A 17,301-nucleotide genomic window follows, 5' to 3' on the forward strand; every position below is an offset into this window, starting at 1 on the left:
TGTAAGACGGAGACCCGAGGGTGCACCGGTGCGAAGAGTGGAAGAGTGGGACCATGGAGGGATTAAACGAGGAAGAGGGAGACCAAAGATGACTTGGTTGGAAGGAGTGAGGAAGGATATGAAGTGCATGGATTTACGTGAGGATGAAGTTTTGGATCGTAAGGGATGGAGGAGAAAGATTTATGTTGATGACTACACGGAATAATCAAATTTGGTTCATGTTAGCCGACCCCACTTTTGGGATTAAGGCTTTGATTGATTGATTGATTGATTGTAAACCTGAAAATAGACCAATCCCTTGCCTTGTGTTTCACAATGACAGAAATACATGAGAGCTGTAATGAGCAAGAACAAGACACCAGCAAGATAAAGAGGATACACACATTTCACATCATGAGACAAAAACACTGCCCAATAATTTATAGCCAAACACATCATAGTTTCCATCTTGGTTTGGCTCTCTCTCTCTCTCTCTCTTTTTTTTTTTTTTTTTTTTTTTTGAAAGGAAGAAATAGGATTTCATTAATAAGAGATAGTCAATCAGCACTTACAAACAATTTCTAAGAAATCTAAAATTCTAACTCAATTACATAACACCTTAGAACTAACTATATCGCAGATTCGGTCAACAATCACCTTAATAAAAAAGTTCCATCTTGGTTCTCTCTTCTTATCGTTCCCTTTCTTCAAGGAATGCATATTCACCCAATGTTTTTTTTCAAACTCCCTTCATACAAATACACTATTAGTTAGATCCTACTAAATATGCTCCTTATTATGACTAGGGTTTATTTTACAGCATATAAGCTATAAAGGGCGAGTGTAGATTGGTATGACAGAGGTCTAATAAGTACACGGTGATCTTTAAGCATCCTGTACATAAATTTGAAGATATATGTGGGCATTTACTTTCAATGCCAAAACTGATGGTAGCTTAATCACCATAGAATCATACAGTCATAAAAAAGGTTGAACTCAAGAATTAAGCCTGGTTTTGCCACATTTTATTACTGATCAGATAGATATTCTCCTTCTCCAAAACACAAATGTTAACAATACTAAATTCACAAAATTTGCCAATGTAACACCAATTAGAACCAAACACTTTAAGCTTTCTTGCACATAATCCAATATTATATTCCCAGGCTCCAGTCATAGCTACAACTTCTTTCCGCTAGGTTTGTGATGATTTTTCAATCTTTTCTACTAGGTAATCTAGTTTCCCTATGCATGAAGATAATCAATTCGGTCATTGTGGTCGGTCTCTATTATGGATTTCTGACCACATTCTCCATAGGGCCCTCTTATCTCTTCCTTCTCCAAACTCAGGTTATGGAAGAATGAGAAGAAGGATCGAGAAGAAGGTATCAGCAACAACTGGTTTTATTATGGGACAGCTCATGATGTTCATATCGATCAATTATACGCCCCTGCATCTAGCATTGGGTAGACCTCATACAATAACTGTCCTAGCACTACCCTATCTTTTGTTTCAGCTATATCAAAATCCAGGAAAGTTCAAACTTGCTCCTAGAGTTCCCTTAGAGATTTGAATTACAATTTTCCTGCTAAACCTTCTGCTAAGTCATAGTTTCATCACCTTAGACCATATGTCTCACACCTAATTCCTAAATGGTTTATTATTAGGAAAACGGAATAGATAAAGTCTCCACTAATCACACAAGCACATTTCAAAATAAGTTCAATACATCACCCGATATCTATGATCAAACCCTTCAAGAAGTCTAGTCTCTAGACTCTCTACACACTAAACCCAAAAGTAGAAACAAACAAAAATTGAAATCAAGCAAACCCAAACACTCAAACCTAGCAACAATACAACAAAATCAAATGGCATTCAAAAAATTAATCAATCAATCAACCAAAGGAAAGAAGAAAAACCTGAAGAATGCCGCCAATCTGCTGCTCTCTAATAGAAGCAAAATTCTGCAAAGTAAGCCCAAAATCCTTAATCTGATCAACAAGCTGCTGAACTCTAATCCCAGCTTCAACTCTAACAATCTTCTTCTCTTTATCAACTTCAATCACCTTATCCATCAACCCCAAATTGACCATCCCAGCCCGAGAAAGCCCAACCCCATTTGGGGAAAGACCCGACCCAACAGGCCGAATCTTCTGGAACTTTTGATGGGCTTCATTAACAAGCTTTTCAAGGTCCGAAATCGATTCGGGTTGAAGGAAATTCCGGGTATGAACTTCATGGGTACCACTCCAATTAGAGACGGTATGAAGATCATCAGGAAGAGGGGCGTATTTGAAGAGCTGGGCTTTTTTGTGCTTGGCATTTTCAGGGAGAGGGAAGGAGTAGTAAGTTCCGACGCCGCAGCCGAGGAGGAGGAGTGCGTAGCCGATGTATTTGCGGGTTTCGGCAGCGGAAGAAGAGGAGGTTGGGTCGGAGGAGAGAGAACAGAAATGGCGGGGGGTTAAGGAGGAGAGAGAATTGGTGTTGTGGCGGTGAAGGTGGTGGTGGTGGTGGAGGAGGTTGGAGATTGATCGCCGGAGATTGGTTGCTCGGTGCATATTGGTGGTGAAGGAGAGACAAGTAGACCACTACAATTGAGTGTTGACACAAATGGTGAAGGTTAAAAATGTAGTTTTGGGGGACTTTGGCAAATTTGACTTTTGATGATTTTTGATTTTTTGTTTTTAGGAGTAAGGACCCCATTAGACCTTAACGCTCGTGGTTTTCTTGGTTCGGTATTTATGGGCGAAACTGCGGAATACTTGAGGATGTGACCTTTAGTTGTGGTAACATGGGTATAAAGTGAATAGCTAGTCAATTACAAAAGGCTTGACTTGGTTTTGTGGACCGTAAAAATGTGAACTGCTAAATGAAAAAGTGATGTAGTATTAATTTAAATAATTTCTAATTGGTATTAATAATATTATCTATTGACAAGTTATTGATTATAAAATTCCTAAATCAATATGTATTGGACTATTGGGTCTATAATTGCCCCCGTAACTCATAACCTAAAGTTCGTTTTTTGAATAAGTGCAAAGCTCTATGTGCATCCTAAAAGCTTGAAAGGACAATAGAAAGATGAAAAAAAAACATGCATATGTGTTACACCCAAATCAAAATTTTGTTGACTTTTGTTGATTTTAACCTATTAACGGACGTTTGACCAAACTTTGACTCAATCAAGGGTGGTCTGATCCCATCATAGGCTGACAAGTACAATACATGGCCCAACTAAAGGCTCATAATCTAGAAAGAACGCGGCTTGTTTTCAGTTAGAGTTTTTTGAAAAAGAAAGTTTTGACGCCAAGAGGTGGAAATTGTCTAACTATTGAAGGAAGACCAAGATCAAATTTCTAAGGGATTTTTGCATGTATAGACAATGAATCACAAAAGAAAAGACATCAACGAATCAACCAACAAAAGCATTTTATTTTCTTTACGCTTTCTTAGTTTTTGGCTTAGTAGCCAAGCGATAGGTTAGGATTTACTTAGCATGTATTGAACATTGTTCGATTATTCCAATTGTATGAACATGGAGGTAATCTTCTCCTCTTGTGGTAAAATTGTATGTAGCCCTTACTCTTTCAATTAATGGAAATCATTTGCATCCTTTGTTTATGTTAATCTGTTCATTTATTTGGTAGTTAAATTCTTGTTTAACTTCTTCAAGGATTATATCTTTATTTGTTTGTTGTTGTTATGTTAGCGAGGTTATCAAAGTATAATATGTAATAGTAAGGACATCCCCTAAATATCCAAGAATAGAAAAAAGGGTCTTTGATTTGTTGGTAAAGAATAATATTTACCTCAACAATGTGTTTATAAAATATAACATATAGAGGGTTTATTTGAAAGCAATGCAATCTAGGTTTGACATGTCACTATGGATAGATAGTTGATTAAAGGTGTCAATTCAGGTGCCCGAGTCGAGTTCAGTGAAGTCAGATCGGATCAGGTTAAATCTATTTTAAAATTAGATTTATGCTAAATTATTGTGTCCAAACATGTTGATATATCTTTATTTAACTTTTTTCAAGTCATTTTTAAATCAAGTCAGTCGGGTAAGTTTTTAACATCTCTATAGTTGATTAACTTCTGCGTAATTATGTCAATGTTACTCCGTACTTGTATTTGCTAACAATCTTAAAATTAAATGTGTTCACTTATGAAAAATGACATTATATTTTTCACAAAAGAATGTGTATGACAATATTTAGTATATGTATATATTGCACGAGGAGAGTGTCTTAATGTTCCATTTTTAAACTGGATTTTTTTTTTCCCTATTCAAACTCCTCTAGCTTTCCTTAAAAAAATAAAAATGAAACTCTAAGGATCTCGGTGATCCATTAACTTTAATTTTAGTGAGATCCATTAATTTAGTTTTAATTACCTTTATCTCGGTGCCTAAATTTAGAACTCAAGTGACACCCTAACTGAGTAATGAGCTAATGTGAATCAATTAATTATATCTAAACGTACAATGATTTGTGAGTTTTTTGTTTTTCAACAACTCCGTATTATTTAAAAAGAAAGGGGTTCCGTTTTTCAATAGCATCAAGCCATCAATGGAGGAACAAAATTTTATTTCTTCAAGACATGAAATTTGCTTGGATAATTGACGAATCATGTTTATTTACCTTTTTTGGTACTTAAAGGTGGAATGTTGCTCTTGTTTAGAACTAGTGTATGAGGGGGAGTGGTGTAGTAGTTTCTATGGGGAATTTGATGCTGGCTTGACCGAGCTAAACCACACAACGTGTGATGCTTTTCCAGCCGCTGGACCTTATCTCTGGATTGAGCAGATGGATTTGAATTTAGGGCTGACAATCCCTGACCCAACCTGAAGTTACTGAGATAAACCCGAACTCATGGTTTAAGTATTAACGTGCGTTGGTACTTCACTGTTCATTTATCAACTAATTGTTTAAGTATTAACGCGGGTTGGTACCTCACTGTTTATTTATCAACTAATTGTTTAAGTATTAACGTGGGTTGGTACCTGACCTGAAGTTACCCGACCTAGACATGACCCGAATGACCCATTTGCCAGGTCTACTATTGTTAACTAAACAATTTTACGAAATTCCATAAATATACAATTCATGGGAAGTTCTAATTCATTAGTGAACCAAACAACACCTATGGGAAGTTCTAATTCATTAGTGAACCAAACAACACCTTAGAATTTAAAACCGGCGCTTGCCCAGTTGCCCTTCCTTCTAGGTACCGAGAGGAATCGGCTGACCTTCGACCAGCAGATTTTGAGGCAAATATGACCTGACCTAAATATGACGCGAACATACTTGACTCGAAATTGACCAGACCCGAACATACCCGACTCGAAATTGACCCGACCCAAACTCGACCCGAAATTGACCCGAAAACCGAATCGACCCGACCCATACCCGATCCGAATGTTAGCTGATCCAAAATGACCTGACCCGACCGGAATGACCCATTTTCCAGGTCTACTCATTGTTAACTAAACAATTTTACGAAATTCCCATGAAAATTGTAAAAATTTAATTCCCATAAATTTACAACTCATGGGAAGTTCTAATTTCCTAGTGAACCAAACAACACCTTAGAATTTAAAACCGACACTTGCCCGCCTAGTTGCCCTTCCTTCTACAAAACAACGTCTTATAATTTAAAATCAACGCTTGCCCAGTTGCCCTTCCTTCTAGATACCGAGAGGAATCGGCTGACCTTCGACCAGTAGATTTTGACCCAAATAGGACCGGGTCGATTCGGGTTTCGAGACCTGATGCGGTTATGAGTACGTGGTCAACTTCGGGTCAGGTAAATGGGTCATTCGGGTCAGGTAAATAGGTCATTCTGGTCGAGTCTGGGTCGGGTCAGGTCATTTTGGGTCAACTTTTGGGTCGGGTCACTTTCGGGTCAAGTCATATTGGGTCAGCTAACATTCGAATATTACTCGGTTCGGGTCAATTTCGGGTCAGGTATGTTCAGGTCTGGGTCGGGTCATATTGGGTCAGCTAACATTTGGGTCGGGTCGAGACGATTTCGGGTTAACGACCTGAAATTGACCCCCCGTATTTGGCTCAAAATCTGCTGGTCGAAGGTCAGCCGATTCCTCTCGCGTCATAACCGCATCAGGTCTCAAGGTGAACATCCTCATCCACAGCTTGTCATTATCAGGTCTGGGTTGGGTCGGGTCACTTTCGGGTCAGGTCATTTTGGGTCAGCTAACATTCGGGTCGGGTATGGTCGAAGGTTAGCCGATTCCTCTCAATATCTTGGGTCAGCTAACATTCCGGTCGGGTAGGGTATGGGTCGAGTCGGGTCAACTCGGGTTTCTAGTCAATTTTGGGTCAGGTATCGGGTCGGGTCAATTTCGGGTCAGGTATGTTCGGCTTTGGATCGGGTCATTTTGGGTCAGGGTCGGGTCGATTCGGGTTTTGAGACCTGATGCAGTTATGAGTACATGGTCAACTTCGGGTCAGGTAAATGGGTCATTCGGGTCAGGTAAATAGGTCATTCGGGTCGGGTTTGGGTTGGGTCAGGTCATTTTGGGTCAGGTTATATTGGGTCAGCTAACATTCGGGTCGGGTAGGGTATGGGTCGAGTCGGGTCAACTCGGGTTTCGGGTCAATTTGGGTCAGGTCATATTTGGTTCAAAATCTACTGGTCGAAGGTTAGCTTTTGGGTCAGGTTAGCTTTTGAGTCGGGTCACTTTCGGGTTAGGTCATATTGGGTCAACTAACATTCGGGTCGTGTAGGGTATGGGTCGGGTCGGGTCAACTTCGGGTCAGGTATCGGGTAACTTCGAATCAAGTATCGGGTCGGGTCAATTACGGGTATGGGTCAATTATAGGTCGGGTCTGGGTCTGTCATCATCATGGTCAACCCCATCCCCGCCCCACCCACGCCGGCGCCTACACACATCCAAGTATGGGTCAGGTCAGGTCAATTTTGAGTCAAGTATGTTCGGTTTTGGGTCGGGTCATTTTGGGTCAGGGTCAGGTCGATTCGGGTTTCGAGACCTGACGCGGTTATGAGTACGTGGTCAACTTCGGGTCAGGTAAATGGGTCATTCGGGTCAAGTAATTTAATTTTTTCCCTCCCAAATGCAAGGATGATTTCATATTTTTTTTCCTTTTTAAGCTACCCTATTTAACATAACTTTGATAATATATTCCATTTGAATTTTTAAATTTTAAATTTTGGGCTTTCTACACATATTATGCTATTTAGTTATTTACGAGTTGTTAACAATTTTTAATAATATAATTTAATTGAAGTTTCTTAATTAAATATGAAAATTATGCACTTTCGGAAATTGTATATTCATATTTAATTAGAAAAATTAGTTGAGAAAAATGAGAAAGTTATTTTCTTTCAGTACATGTTAAAAGTTTATAATTCAATTCTTTTTTTAAAACCGTGCATCGCACGGGGTTAATCTAGTAGGTATTAAATTAAGTTACAATATGTGATCGTCTTTGCACATTTTAACCTTGACAATGTCTTCTTACTAGACCTTTCACCTTTAGTCCATGCGTGAAGTTCTTTGATAACCCTTACTATGTTTAGAAGTTTAAATTCTACATATATTTAAGTATTAGTAAAAAAGATTAAGTAAAAATAAAATAAGTATTTTTTAAAAATTATTTTTATTCAATAACATCTTTTTATTCTATAAAATTATTTATTCTTAAAAAATCTTAATTTCACTTATTTGGTATTATACGTGGCATGTTTATATTTAAATTGCATGATACTAGCTTGTTGAAAAGCTAGAATAACAATTGTCACTATCTCGTGGTGGGATTGTAAATATATATTGTATCAATATTTTTTTACTTGTCGTTAGAATTTTAAGGGAGGTGATTAAGATGAATCACACAAGCTATTAGTAGATTAACTAACTGAATTTTTCTAGTCTCTAAAATCACGAGTTTTATATATATAAGGTCTGTTCACATTTACTTAATTTCAGTTCAGTTTAGCTCCAATCAGTCCAGTTCAGTTCAGTTCAATCAGTTCAGTTAAGCTCTTAGGACCTGTTCACATTTACTTAATTTCAGTTCAATTCAGTTCAGTTCAGCTCTTAGGGTCTGTTCACATTTACTTAATTTCAGTTCAGTTCAGCTCCAATCAGTTCAGTCAGTTCAACTCCTAATTTTCCTCTCTCATAAAATATTCATTTCACCTCACTTAGTTTAGTTCAGTTCAGCTCCTAGTTTAGTTCAGCTCCAATCAGTTCAGTTCAGTTAGTTCAGCTCCAATCAATTCAGTTCAGTAAATGTGAACAGGCCCTTAATTTCCCTCTCTCATAAAATATTCATTTCAGCTCAGTTCAGCTCCAATCAGTTCAGTTCAGCTCCAATCAGTTCATTTCAGTTCAGCTCAATTCAGTAGATGTGAACAGGCTCATAGTACAGCCTAACTCAAGACTTAATTATTATTCATCACACTTAAATCACTTTGTTCTATTATGTCAATCCTTAATCAAATATTATTTTACATAATTTAATGTCTCTAAAGTCTAATCCTAATACAAATCAAATATTATTTTACATAATTTAATATAATGTCTCTGAAGTCTAATCCTAATACAAAATAGGTCATTATCAATAAAGTAAATTAGCAAGAAAGTTAAAATAAAATATGAAACAAGATATTTAGGAGAATTCAAATAACCTATTATATTTACATTATTCAGTATGATAGCAAAATGCATCAAACTTTTAAACCTGAAAAAGTAGTTTACTCAACAGAACAAATTTGGTGCATGAACCCTTACTTAAAGTAGAATGCAAACCATCATCTTATTCTAATCAAATCTAATAAAAGTACTAACTAGCTTAGTTATTAATTGACGTTCATACTCTTTTAACTGCCTCATCTTCATCTATTTGGTCTTCTCCATCAAATGTAGTCTCTCTTTCCAATCTATGGCTAGCTTCTAAGAAAGTAGCAGGTTTGTACCACTTAGCAAATAACACATATATCACAACATCAACAGCCGTAAGCGTCATAATAAGGAAATAAAACCGATCCACATGTCCGTGATTCAAATTGGAAGGTATCCATCCTGGACTGTCACCTCTCGCCGTGATTAGCATTACCATATGAACTAATAGGCTACTAACATAATTTCCAAAAGACATGGATGCCATACAAAGCGAGCTGCCAAAAGATTTTATCCCATCAGGAGTTTGTCCATTGAAGAACTCAAGTTGCCCAACATACATAAAAACTTCTGAGGCACCCACAAGAACATATTGTGGGATTTGCCATAACACACTCAAAGTGCTTTTTTCCTCATGATTTACAACTCTTTTAAGACGTTCAATTTCTGTGACTCCAGCAGCTACCATAGCTAGCATACCAATGATAAGTCCTACTCCCATTCTTTGGAGCTCAGTTAATCCTTTAGGATTTCCACTTAATTTTCCAAATATAGGGACGAGGATATGACGATATATGCCCGTACAAATGAGAACGCTACAAATGTCGAATACAGACATACTTGCTGCTGGGAGGTGGAAATTGCCAATTTTTGTGTCCATGGCATCGCCTTGTTCAACAAAGAGTGAAGCCATTTGAGTGAAAATGACTGAGTATATGATGGTGCAAAGCCAAAGAGGGAGGAGTTTGAGGACACATTTGGCTTCCTCAACTTGTGTGACCGTGCAAATATGCCATGCGTTTTTTGGTTCTGATGTATCTTCACGAGTTATTATTGCCGCCTTATCTAAAAACCTGTCATTAGTGTATATAATTAATCTTTAATGAAATACCAAGGATAAAGAAAAGTGTTTTACTTCGTAGGTTATAAACACTAAAAAAAAAAACAAATAATTTGTATGTGTGTACTTTCGATTAATTAAACATAACTAACTAGTCAGCTCAAGTATAAAAATATACTCCGTACCAAGTAGGAGTACGTATGACTATATGATCCTTCATTAGCACAAAGGAACCCTACACAATAAATATTTGTTAAAGCACAAAATTAATATATGCAATAATGAAAAGAAAAAAAAATAAAAAATCATACAATATGACATAGTAATAACATTAATAAAACACTAATAAGATACAATAGTATATTATTGAAAATTTTCAAGTATTTTTGTTAATCAAATATGTTCAATTTTATTACCCATTAAATTTGCTTTTTTTTATTATTATTTTTTATTAATAATCATAAATAATCCTTTTTTTTTTCTTTTCATATATCGGTAGTTAATTACTTTGTATTAGCTTTTTTTTTAACAATATTAGCTTTTTTAACAGGACACACTTGTTATTGTACCATTAATTTAATAAGAATTTTATGCTAAAACTGACTCCAAAGTATAAAGTCCAATCTAATAGCCTCTTGCATTTTTTTTTTTTCTATAATTTTTCTTAAGCAAAAATAATCAATATAATTATATAATCAATTAAGTTTCTAGGTCATCTACCCATCACAAACCTTAAACATATTTATCCAAATTCTACAAAAGAAAGAGAGCTTGTATGTTTACCCAAAATATTCAGAGTGAACAATCTTCCTCGTTCCTTTGATAGCAGACTCGGAACCTCCAACTTCATAGAGCTCATTTGGATTAGAAAAATTAATATTACACTTCCTATAGGCAGCAACAAACACTTGAGCAACGCGCGGCAAAGGGTTGCCACACGCTTTAATGAACCGGTAGCCCGGTGTTCCGACCACAAAAAGAATTACACCCAAAAGAGCAGCAGCAAATGATACCCAAAATCCAAGAGTCCAATACCCATTATCCTCATAATACACCAAAACAGTATTGGAAAACAATGAGCCACAATTTAGTGCAAAATAGAAGTAGCAAAAGAATGCTGCTTTAGATGATTCTCCTTTTGGGTCAGATTCCTCAAATTGGTCTGCCCCAAATGTTGCACATGTTGGTTGATGTCCTCCGTACCCCAATGCAACCATATAAATTGATACGTAGAATATTATTTCACCAATTACGGATGTTTCTTGACACACCAATTTACCATCACCACAACCTTTAGGATCCAACAAGAATAGCCATGATGTCAATGAAAGTAGCACCAATCCCTAACAAGGGAAAAAAAAAAAACATGATTTGCATGTCATTAGATTAAGAAACGAAATAAGACTTTAATTTACATTTTTTTTGGGTAAAGAGAGCTGCAAAATCAATGATGTGGACATGATTTGATCTCAAGTCTTGGGTACTACCTTTAAGACTTTAACTAAGTAAGCAAGCTGACATCCACACTAATACACTACATTTAATTTACTACATGCACCTGTATATATTAATATATATGCTAATCAAGATGATTGGTATTAGGTGAATTACAAAATAGATTATCTGACTTTGAAATTTTAGTGATTCATATAACTTGGACTTCTAATAATTTGAATTTGAGCAAGTATTTAAGAATACTATCTAATTTAATTAAAATCGATGATTAGTTCATAATAAAAAAAAATGCACGATTAGGAAATAATACGGTGAAAGCTAGTTTAGTAGCATACCAAGAGAAGAATGAGTTGGAAAACAGTGCAAGTGAGGAAACGACCCCAATAAGAGTCACTAAGAAAGGCTCCAACAAGTGAGAATAAGTAAACAGTGCCAGTCCACACACTAACATTATTAGCAGCAACAGCGTTTTCTTGTCGTAGTACTCTTGTTAAGAACAATACCAAGTTTACACCAACCCCAAAGAATGCTAGTGTTGCTAATGCTTGGTTTGCTGAATACGAAGACAAATAAAATATAAATTACACGAGTATCGATAAATGTTTGTATAAATGTAGAATGTAGATCATACGAAGATATATATACTTCCCCTGTTCCCTATAATCAGGGAAGATATACAAAGCGAGAAAACGAATACCTAAAACTAGAATTGCCGATTTCCATCCTCCTCTTTTCTTCTTCAAGGAAGGTGCAACTACATTTTGTGGACTAATAGGAGTAGCATTTTCCCTTGAATTGTTGTCATCATCATCATCGTTGTTAATACAACTTTTAAATTCATTGTCTGCCTCTTCGCGTTGTTGAATTACGTCTTCACTTCTCTGTTTACAAATTTTCATAGTTAAAAAACTGTTCTATAAATGACTAAAATGATAAATGAGAAAATCATTGATGAGCTGCCACGTGACATGCATATACATTCCAATAATCCCCTATGTTGAAAATATAAATAACTACTTCGTATCATATAAGCTCTTCGGACTATTGTATAGTCTAAAATTAGGAGTATGTATTATAAATTTATAAATAGTATGACAACTTTTAGTTAACTTTTCCAATTTACTCTTATTATTCTAGCAAACCCTTATATAGTAAGGTATATGATTTTGTTTGGGTACGACAAAATGAAACTACTAACCTTTTCAGCTATTTCATGGATGTGGCTGGGGGAACTTGTTCCTGCCATTCGAAATTAATCCTGTGAAGAAGAAAAAACAACAAATAATGAAATAAATTTAGTCCTTAACTATGTTTCACAACTTACATGCACGCATTAAGGTAAGTAAATCTATTATTAGAAAGAAAAAGTATATGCGTTCTAAATCCTAAAATGTGACCGAAAGTTTATGATTAAACTAGCAAATTAGTTACTTGGTATAAATCTGGATTTCTATCATAGGTATAAACTAGATCCTAAAATAAATCTAGAACTTATATTTGGTGTAAATCTAGATTTGTATCACATTCATATAAATGATCTTACTTTAACATCCTACATTTTATTATTTGAGAAAACATATAGAGCAACTGAACTATAGGTGGTCATAAAACTAACCAAAAAAAATCGATCAAGTTTTTTTATACAAAACATATAGAGCAACTAAACTATAGGTGGCATAAAACTAACCAAAAAAAACCAAATTTTAACCGGAGAAAGTACCTTTTTTCTTGAGTTTGTTAGCACAAAGGAAACTCGAGTAATCTCGTAATGAAGAAGAATCACTCTGGTGATGGAGATGATAATAACTCGAATTGACAACAAATTTGTTTGAATTTAATCACCCCTACTAATATCCTCAATGCAATCACTCCACCTGCTTCGATTCCACTATGTACAGACCCAATAAATCCTATTGTCATTTATGGGTACACCTTTTATTTTTATATCAAGAAAGAAATATCCCTTATAAAAGTTCTCTTACTAATTAAATATCCTAAAATTTGTTGGAAAACTTTTAACAAAAGAGGTTTTTGTTTTGTTTGATATAATTTGTGTAAATTATGAATAAAGTTTGTTATATTTATAGAGCTAGTTTCCTACTTTGTATAACAAACTCTCCTAACATACTCCCAAATTTTTTCTGACTAAGTTTTAGCTAAAAGAAAAAATCAAATGATGTGTAGGTGATTAATTATTTTTTGGTGGATTAAAAAAAGTAGTTCAATTTTTTTATTATAAAAAATAAAATACACTCGTAATATTTTGTATATAATTTCTATTTTTAGAATGTTGTTAGTTTATTTTTGTGGTAAGGGAGTCACACTTGTTTCATTTACTCCGTACTTAAAACTAACTTGCAAGTTTTGGATAAACTTTCTAGGTCCACATGAATTATCTAGATTAAAAAATAAAAATAAATAAAAAAAAAATCCATCTTGTCAAATAAAAAGTTGTTATAGATTCAGTCAATCCCTCATATTAGCATGTTTAAGAAACACATGTACAAAAATAAAATAATGAAGTTTGCAAGAAGCAAAGATAAATAGTAGGTGTCTTATTAAATTAAAAAAACCTCTGATATACTACACTTCTTTTAAGTTCATTTTTGAAAAATTTAGACCATATTTGATAAATGGCTTTTTGGTTAGCTTTTGGCTTTTGGCTTTTTTATGTGGTCAAACAGCCAAAAAAATGTGTTTGGTAATTGACTTTTTAGTCAACGAAAAAGCTGGCTTTTTAAGCCAAAATGAAAAAGCTGTTTTGAGTAGCTTTTTTTGTTGGCTTTTGACCCACAAATTATCTAATAAACAGTCAACAACCAACAATTAATTTACCAAACACTTTTATAAACAGCCAATTTCAAAAGTCATTATAAACAACCAAACATTTCAGCTGGTCAAACAAGCCAAGTGAACCAACCAACAACCAACAGCCAACCGCCAAACAAAGCCTCAGTCAAACAAAATTGAATCGGTAGAAAAACAAACAAAATGTCATATCAAATGAAACCAATTACTACGTATGTATCTTCTTCTAAATCTTGCAAGTACTTTTGGTCACATTAATCGTTCAACAATAAAGCTTAATAGGCTGTCTTTCTATAAGCCTGCATAACATAGAGACCAACAGCCATGATTATTGTCACTTGTCATGATTTCTTTTAGAAACAAGTAACCATAATGTGAAGTACAAAATCACGGCAACATTTGACAAGGAAGGAGGAAAGAAACTGATTGTCTACTATAAATGAGTCGTAAATTACAATAGTGCCAAAGGCAAAGAATGAAGAACCAAAACCGCGTACTAAATATGCATACAAATTACACTTTATACTTTGCAGGAGATGATGCCTTAAGCTCTTTTGAAATTCATCTCCATGAATTTACAAGGGGCATAATAATACATTACACTGTATCTTATAGAGCTACATGTTCTCTAACTTTTATGACTGGTTCTTTTTCATCAAGTCTTTGGCACAACATGTTGACTCTCAATACATGCGCTGCTCCTTAGATGCCCACCTTTCTTCATAATCATACCGCCCAAGAGATAAGGACATGGAAGGAAGCTCAGTCAATTTCAAAGGGTCCGGTTCAATCCCATAATCAGTTAGAGGTCTATTTTCAAGTACATCATCATGACCTTTCACAAATTCTGGGATCTCAACCTCACCTTTTTTTACGTCATCCCAGAGGTACTGCAAGCGGCTGACATACTTGATTTTCCAATACAAGCTGAAAAACAATTCAAGTTAAAGTTTTTATTGAAGCAAAGTGATACAAATAGCAAGCTGATGCAATTTAAATAATAGATTCATCAACATTACACAAAATATGCTATAAAAACTACTAATATAACCTCAAATAGAAAAATGTATTTAAATCAATAAGAAGTAGAATAAACAAGTAAATACGTAGTATTATACTTCGGTATATAATATGGATGCAAGAAGCAATGCTGAGCTGAACATTTTCTTGACAAGGTATCAAGTTTAACTGTCTAAGTACTTGTGCAATTTCAAGGCATTCATTTGTCACTGCTCCAACAAAATATGCTATCAGCTCCATTTCACAAAATCTATAGGCTAATAGGTTAAGTCCAGTCCAGGGCACACAACTTGCAGCAATAGTACAACCCAAAACATTCCAAAAGTTGCACAAAAAATACAGAGTAGCTCTAGTATAACTTCACTACTATTCCCATTTAGATAACTTGTTACTCTCTTGTTCAATTTGACCATCAATATCACATGAATGCAGTCAAAGACCCTAGATAATATACACTTACAACTTTACAAGCCAGAACCAACAAGCAATAAGCAATTCAAACTACATAGAAAATATTCCATTAAATAAAAATCAAGGTCTGTAAAAAATCACAATTCAACCAGTTGACACTTGCCCCCATGCTCACAGGTGAATCGACAATATATTTCAAAGAAAACATTTAAGCCTCAATGCATATGCATTTATGCAGTGACACAAATGCAGTACAAGAGCTAGTAAGCATTCTGGTAAAGTAAGCAAAGCATTAAACAGAATACTCACTTTCCGCTCAAGAACAACCGTCCAAGTGTTGCAAATGCAAGCCTTGACCGAAGACCAGGGTGAAGAAAATAAACAACTTGAAGTCTATCTTTAATTTCAGCTGGGAGGTCCTCATAAATCCATCGCAAGATGGTCATTCCTGGGGAATTATCCTCCTTTTGTACTGTAGTATGCATATAAACAATTCCAAATGGCCCCTCGGGTAATTCTGTGTAGATTTTGTAGAATACATACTTCTTCAATCGTTCAGAATCGATAACTGGAGCTGAAAAAACCATTGCACACACGAGCTAGTAAATTTGTGATAGTCTGGTAATCTATCTACAATTCAATGCAATCAATAACAGGGAAAAAAATGACAACCTTCCCCTACACTTAGTTTTAGAAGTTGAATTCTTTGTATAATCACCACAAAACCTATCATTTACTACTAAAGATTTGACATTGGATTTACTAAAGTTTCTGAATTCATGATATACCTAGCACTTCAACACCATGAAAAATCAAATATATAAGCACAAGTAAACCAATTGGCATATCATGCTCCCGGGAGTATGATCTAAATATCGGCCAATCGTCTATCATATACCTTGAAGAACAGCTTTATAAGGAAATAAACAGAGATTTCTGCAATGAACAACTAAGCAAAACCCCCCAAAAAGTTCACCCATTACATAGACTCTAGAAATCAAGAATCATAAATTCATAATCATACAACAATCAGGAACTTTACCAAATGCAATGGCAAATCATGCAATTAACAATAAAATGGATTTTAAATAAACCCTCTAAAAGTTAATCTCAATTAATTCATAAACCCCAGAAATCAAAATTCATAATAAAAAAATATCATAAACAATACTAGATGCAATGAAAAATTATGCAATCAACAATAAATAATCCCCTGAAATTGAAAACCCCTAAAAAGTTCATCCCAATTCATAAACCCTAGAAATCAAAAATCATAAATTAAAAAAAGAATTACCAGGAAAGTATTTTCCAACGATGCGAAAGATACGATTGCCGGATTTATCGGAGCCTTGAAGACGGAAGAAATCACGAGCTTCGAGATCGGAGAAGTCTTCATCAGCGAAGTAGGAAGGACAATCATGCCAAGTTTCAGAAGGGTTTTCCGAGGAATCTAAGAAAGTTCGAGCGTCAACTCCTAAGTCTGAGGCTAGCACAAATACTGAGAAATCGTCTTCTTCATTTGCTGTTGAATTCTCCATTGATGAAGCATATGAAGCTCTCTTTCTCTCTCCTCCTATTATGTGTAGAATTCTACTCCGTAAAAAAGTGAAGGGTGGCTGTCTGATTGGTCTAAAAGCACAAATTGTCTTGTCAAGTTTGTGATTACGGGCAACTCGTGCGTAACATACAAATTATGGTGATTGGACTACCAATTCCTTTAACTTTAAATAGATTACATATAAGATACTTATATTTCCTCCGTTTTTTAATAATAGACATGTAGATTATAGCTTTAGTTGATCCAATTAGGTTCAATCAAGTCTAGCTGTCAAGTTCAAATCTGTTCAATAAGGGAGATATTGTTATTTACTCTCAAGTGTACTCAACTAATGCAAAATT

At 35.1% G+C, this 17,301-nt stretch overlaps 2 protein-coding genes across 2 annotated transcripts; both read right to left on the bottom strand.

Annotated features, from left to right (window-relative positions):
- Window positions 1-8,838: 8,838 nt before the first annotated feature.
- LOC145581355 (protein NRT1/ PTR FAMILY 7.1-like) lies at window positions 8,839-12,409 on the bottom strand. The gene is made up of 5 exons (XM_081638376.1): window positions 12,362-12,409; window positions 11,861-11,900; window positions 11,499-11,716; window positions 10,492-11,051; window positions 8,839-9,721 (listed from the first exon to the last, which is right to left on the bottom strand). Exons 1-5 carry the CDS (start codon window positions 12,407-12,409, stop codon window positions 8,839-8,841), a joined length of 1,749 nt encoding a protein of 582 aa, XP_081494502.1.
- A 1,973-nt stretch (window positions 12,410-14,382) lies between these two features.
- LOC145582445 (uncharacterized) lies at window positions 14,383-17,033 on the bottom strand. The gene is made up of 3 exons (XM_081639443.1): window positions 16,697-17,033; window positions 15,712-15,976; window positions 14,383-14,898 (listed from the first exon to the last, which is right to left on the bottom strand). Exons 1-3 carry the CDS (start codon window positions 16,938-16,940, stop codon window positions 14,655-14,657), a joined length of 753 nt encoding a protein of 250 aa, XP_081495569.1. The 5' UTR covers window positions 16,941-17,033; the 3' UTR covers window positions 14,383-14,654.
- Between the last annotated feature and the right edge of the window lie 268 nt (window positions 17,034-17,301).

Source organism: Chenopodium album, chromosome 15 (assembly GCF_948465745.1).
Source record: "Chenopodium album chromosome 15, dcCheAlbu1.1, whole genome shotgun sequence".
Classification (NCBI taxonomy): Eukaryota; Viridiplantae; Streptophyta; class Magnoliopsida; order Caryophyllales; family Amaranthaceae; genus Chenopodium; species Chenopodium album.

Bases quoted from the DNA above. Each gene is read 5' to 3' on its own strand.
- LOC145581355 (XM_081638376.1), bottom strand. From the start codon at position 12,409: ATGGCAGGAACAAGTTCCCCCAGCCACATCCATGAAATAGCTGAAAAG. The intron at 11,901-12,361 runs GTTAGTAGTTTC...CCTTCCTTGAAG, and splicing joins TCCATGAAATAGCTGAAAAG to AAGAAAAGAGGAGGATGGAA. The intron at 11,717-11,860 runs GTATTCGTTTTC...CTTCGTATTCAG, and splicing joins ATCGGCAATTCTAGTTTTAG to CAAACCAAGCATTAGCAACA.
- LOC145582445 (XM_081639443.1), bottom strand. From the start codon at position 16,940: ATGGAGAATTCAACAGCAAATGAAGAAGACGATTTCTCAGTATTTGTG. The intron at 15,977-16,696 runs GTAATTCTTTTT...TGGTTTTTTCAG, and splicing joins CGTTGGAAAATACTTTCCTG to CTCCAGTTATCGATTCTGAA. The intron at 14,899-15,711 runs GTGAGTATTCTG...ATTGTTTTTCAG, and splicing joins CGGTTGTTCTTGAGCGGAAA to CTTGTATTGGAAAATCAAGT.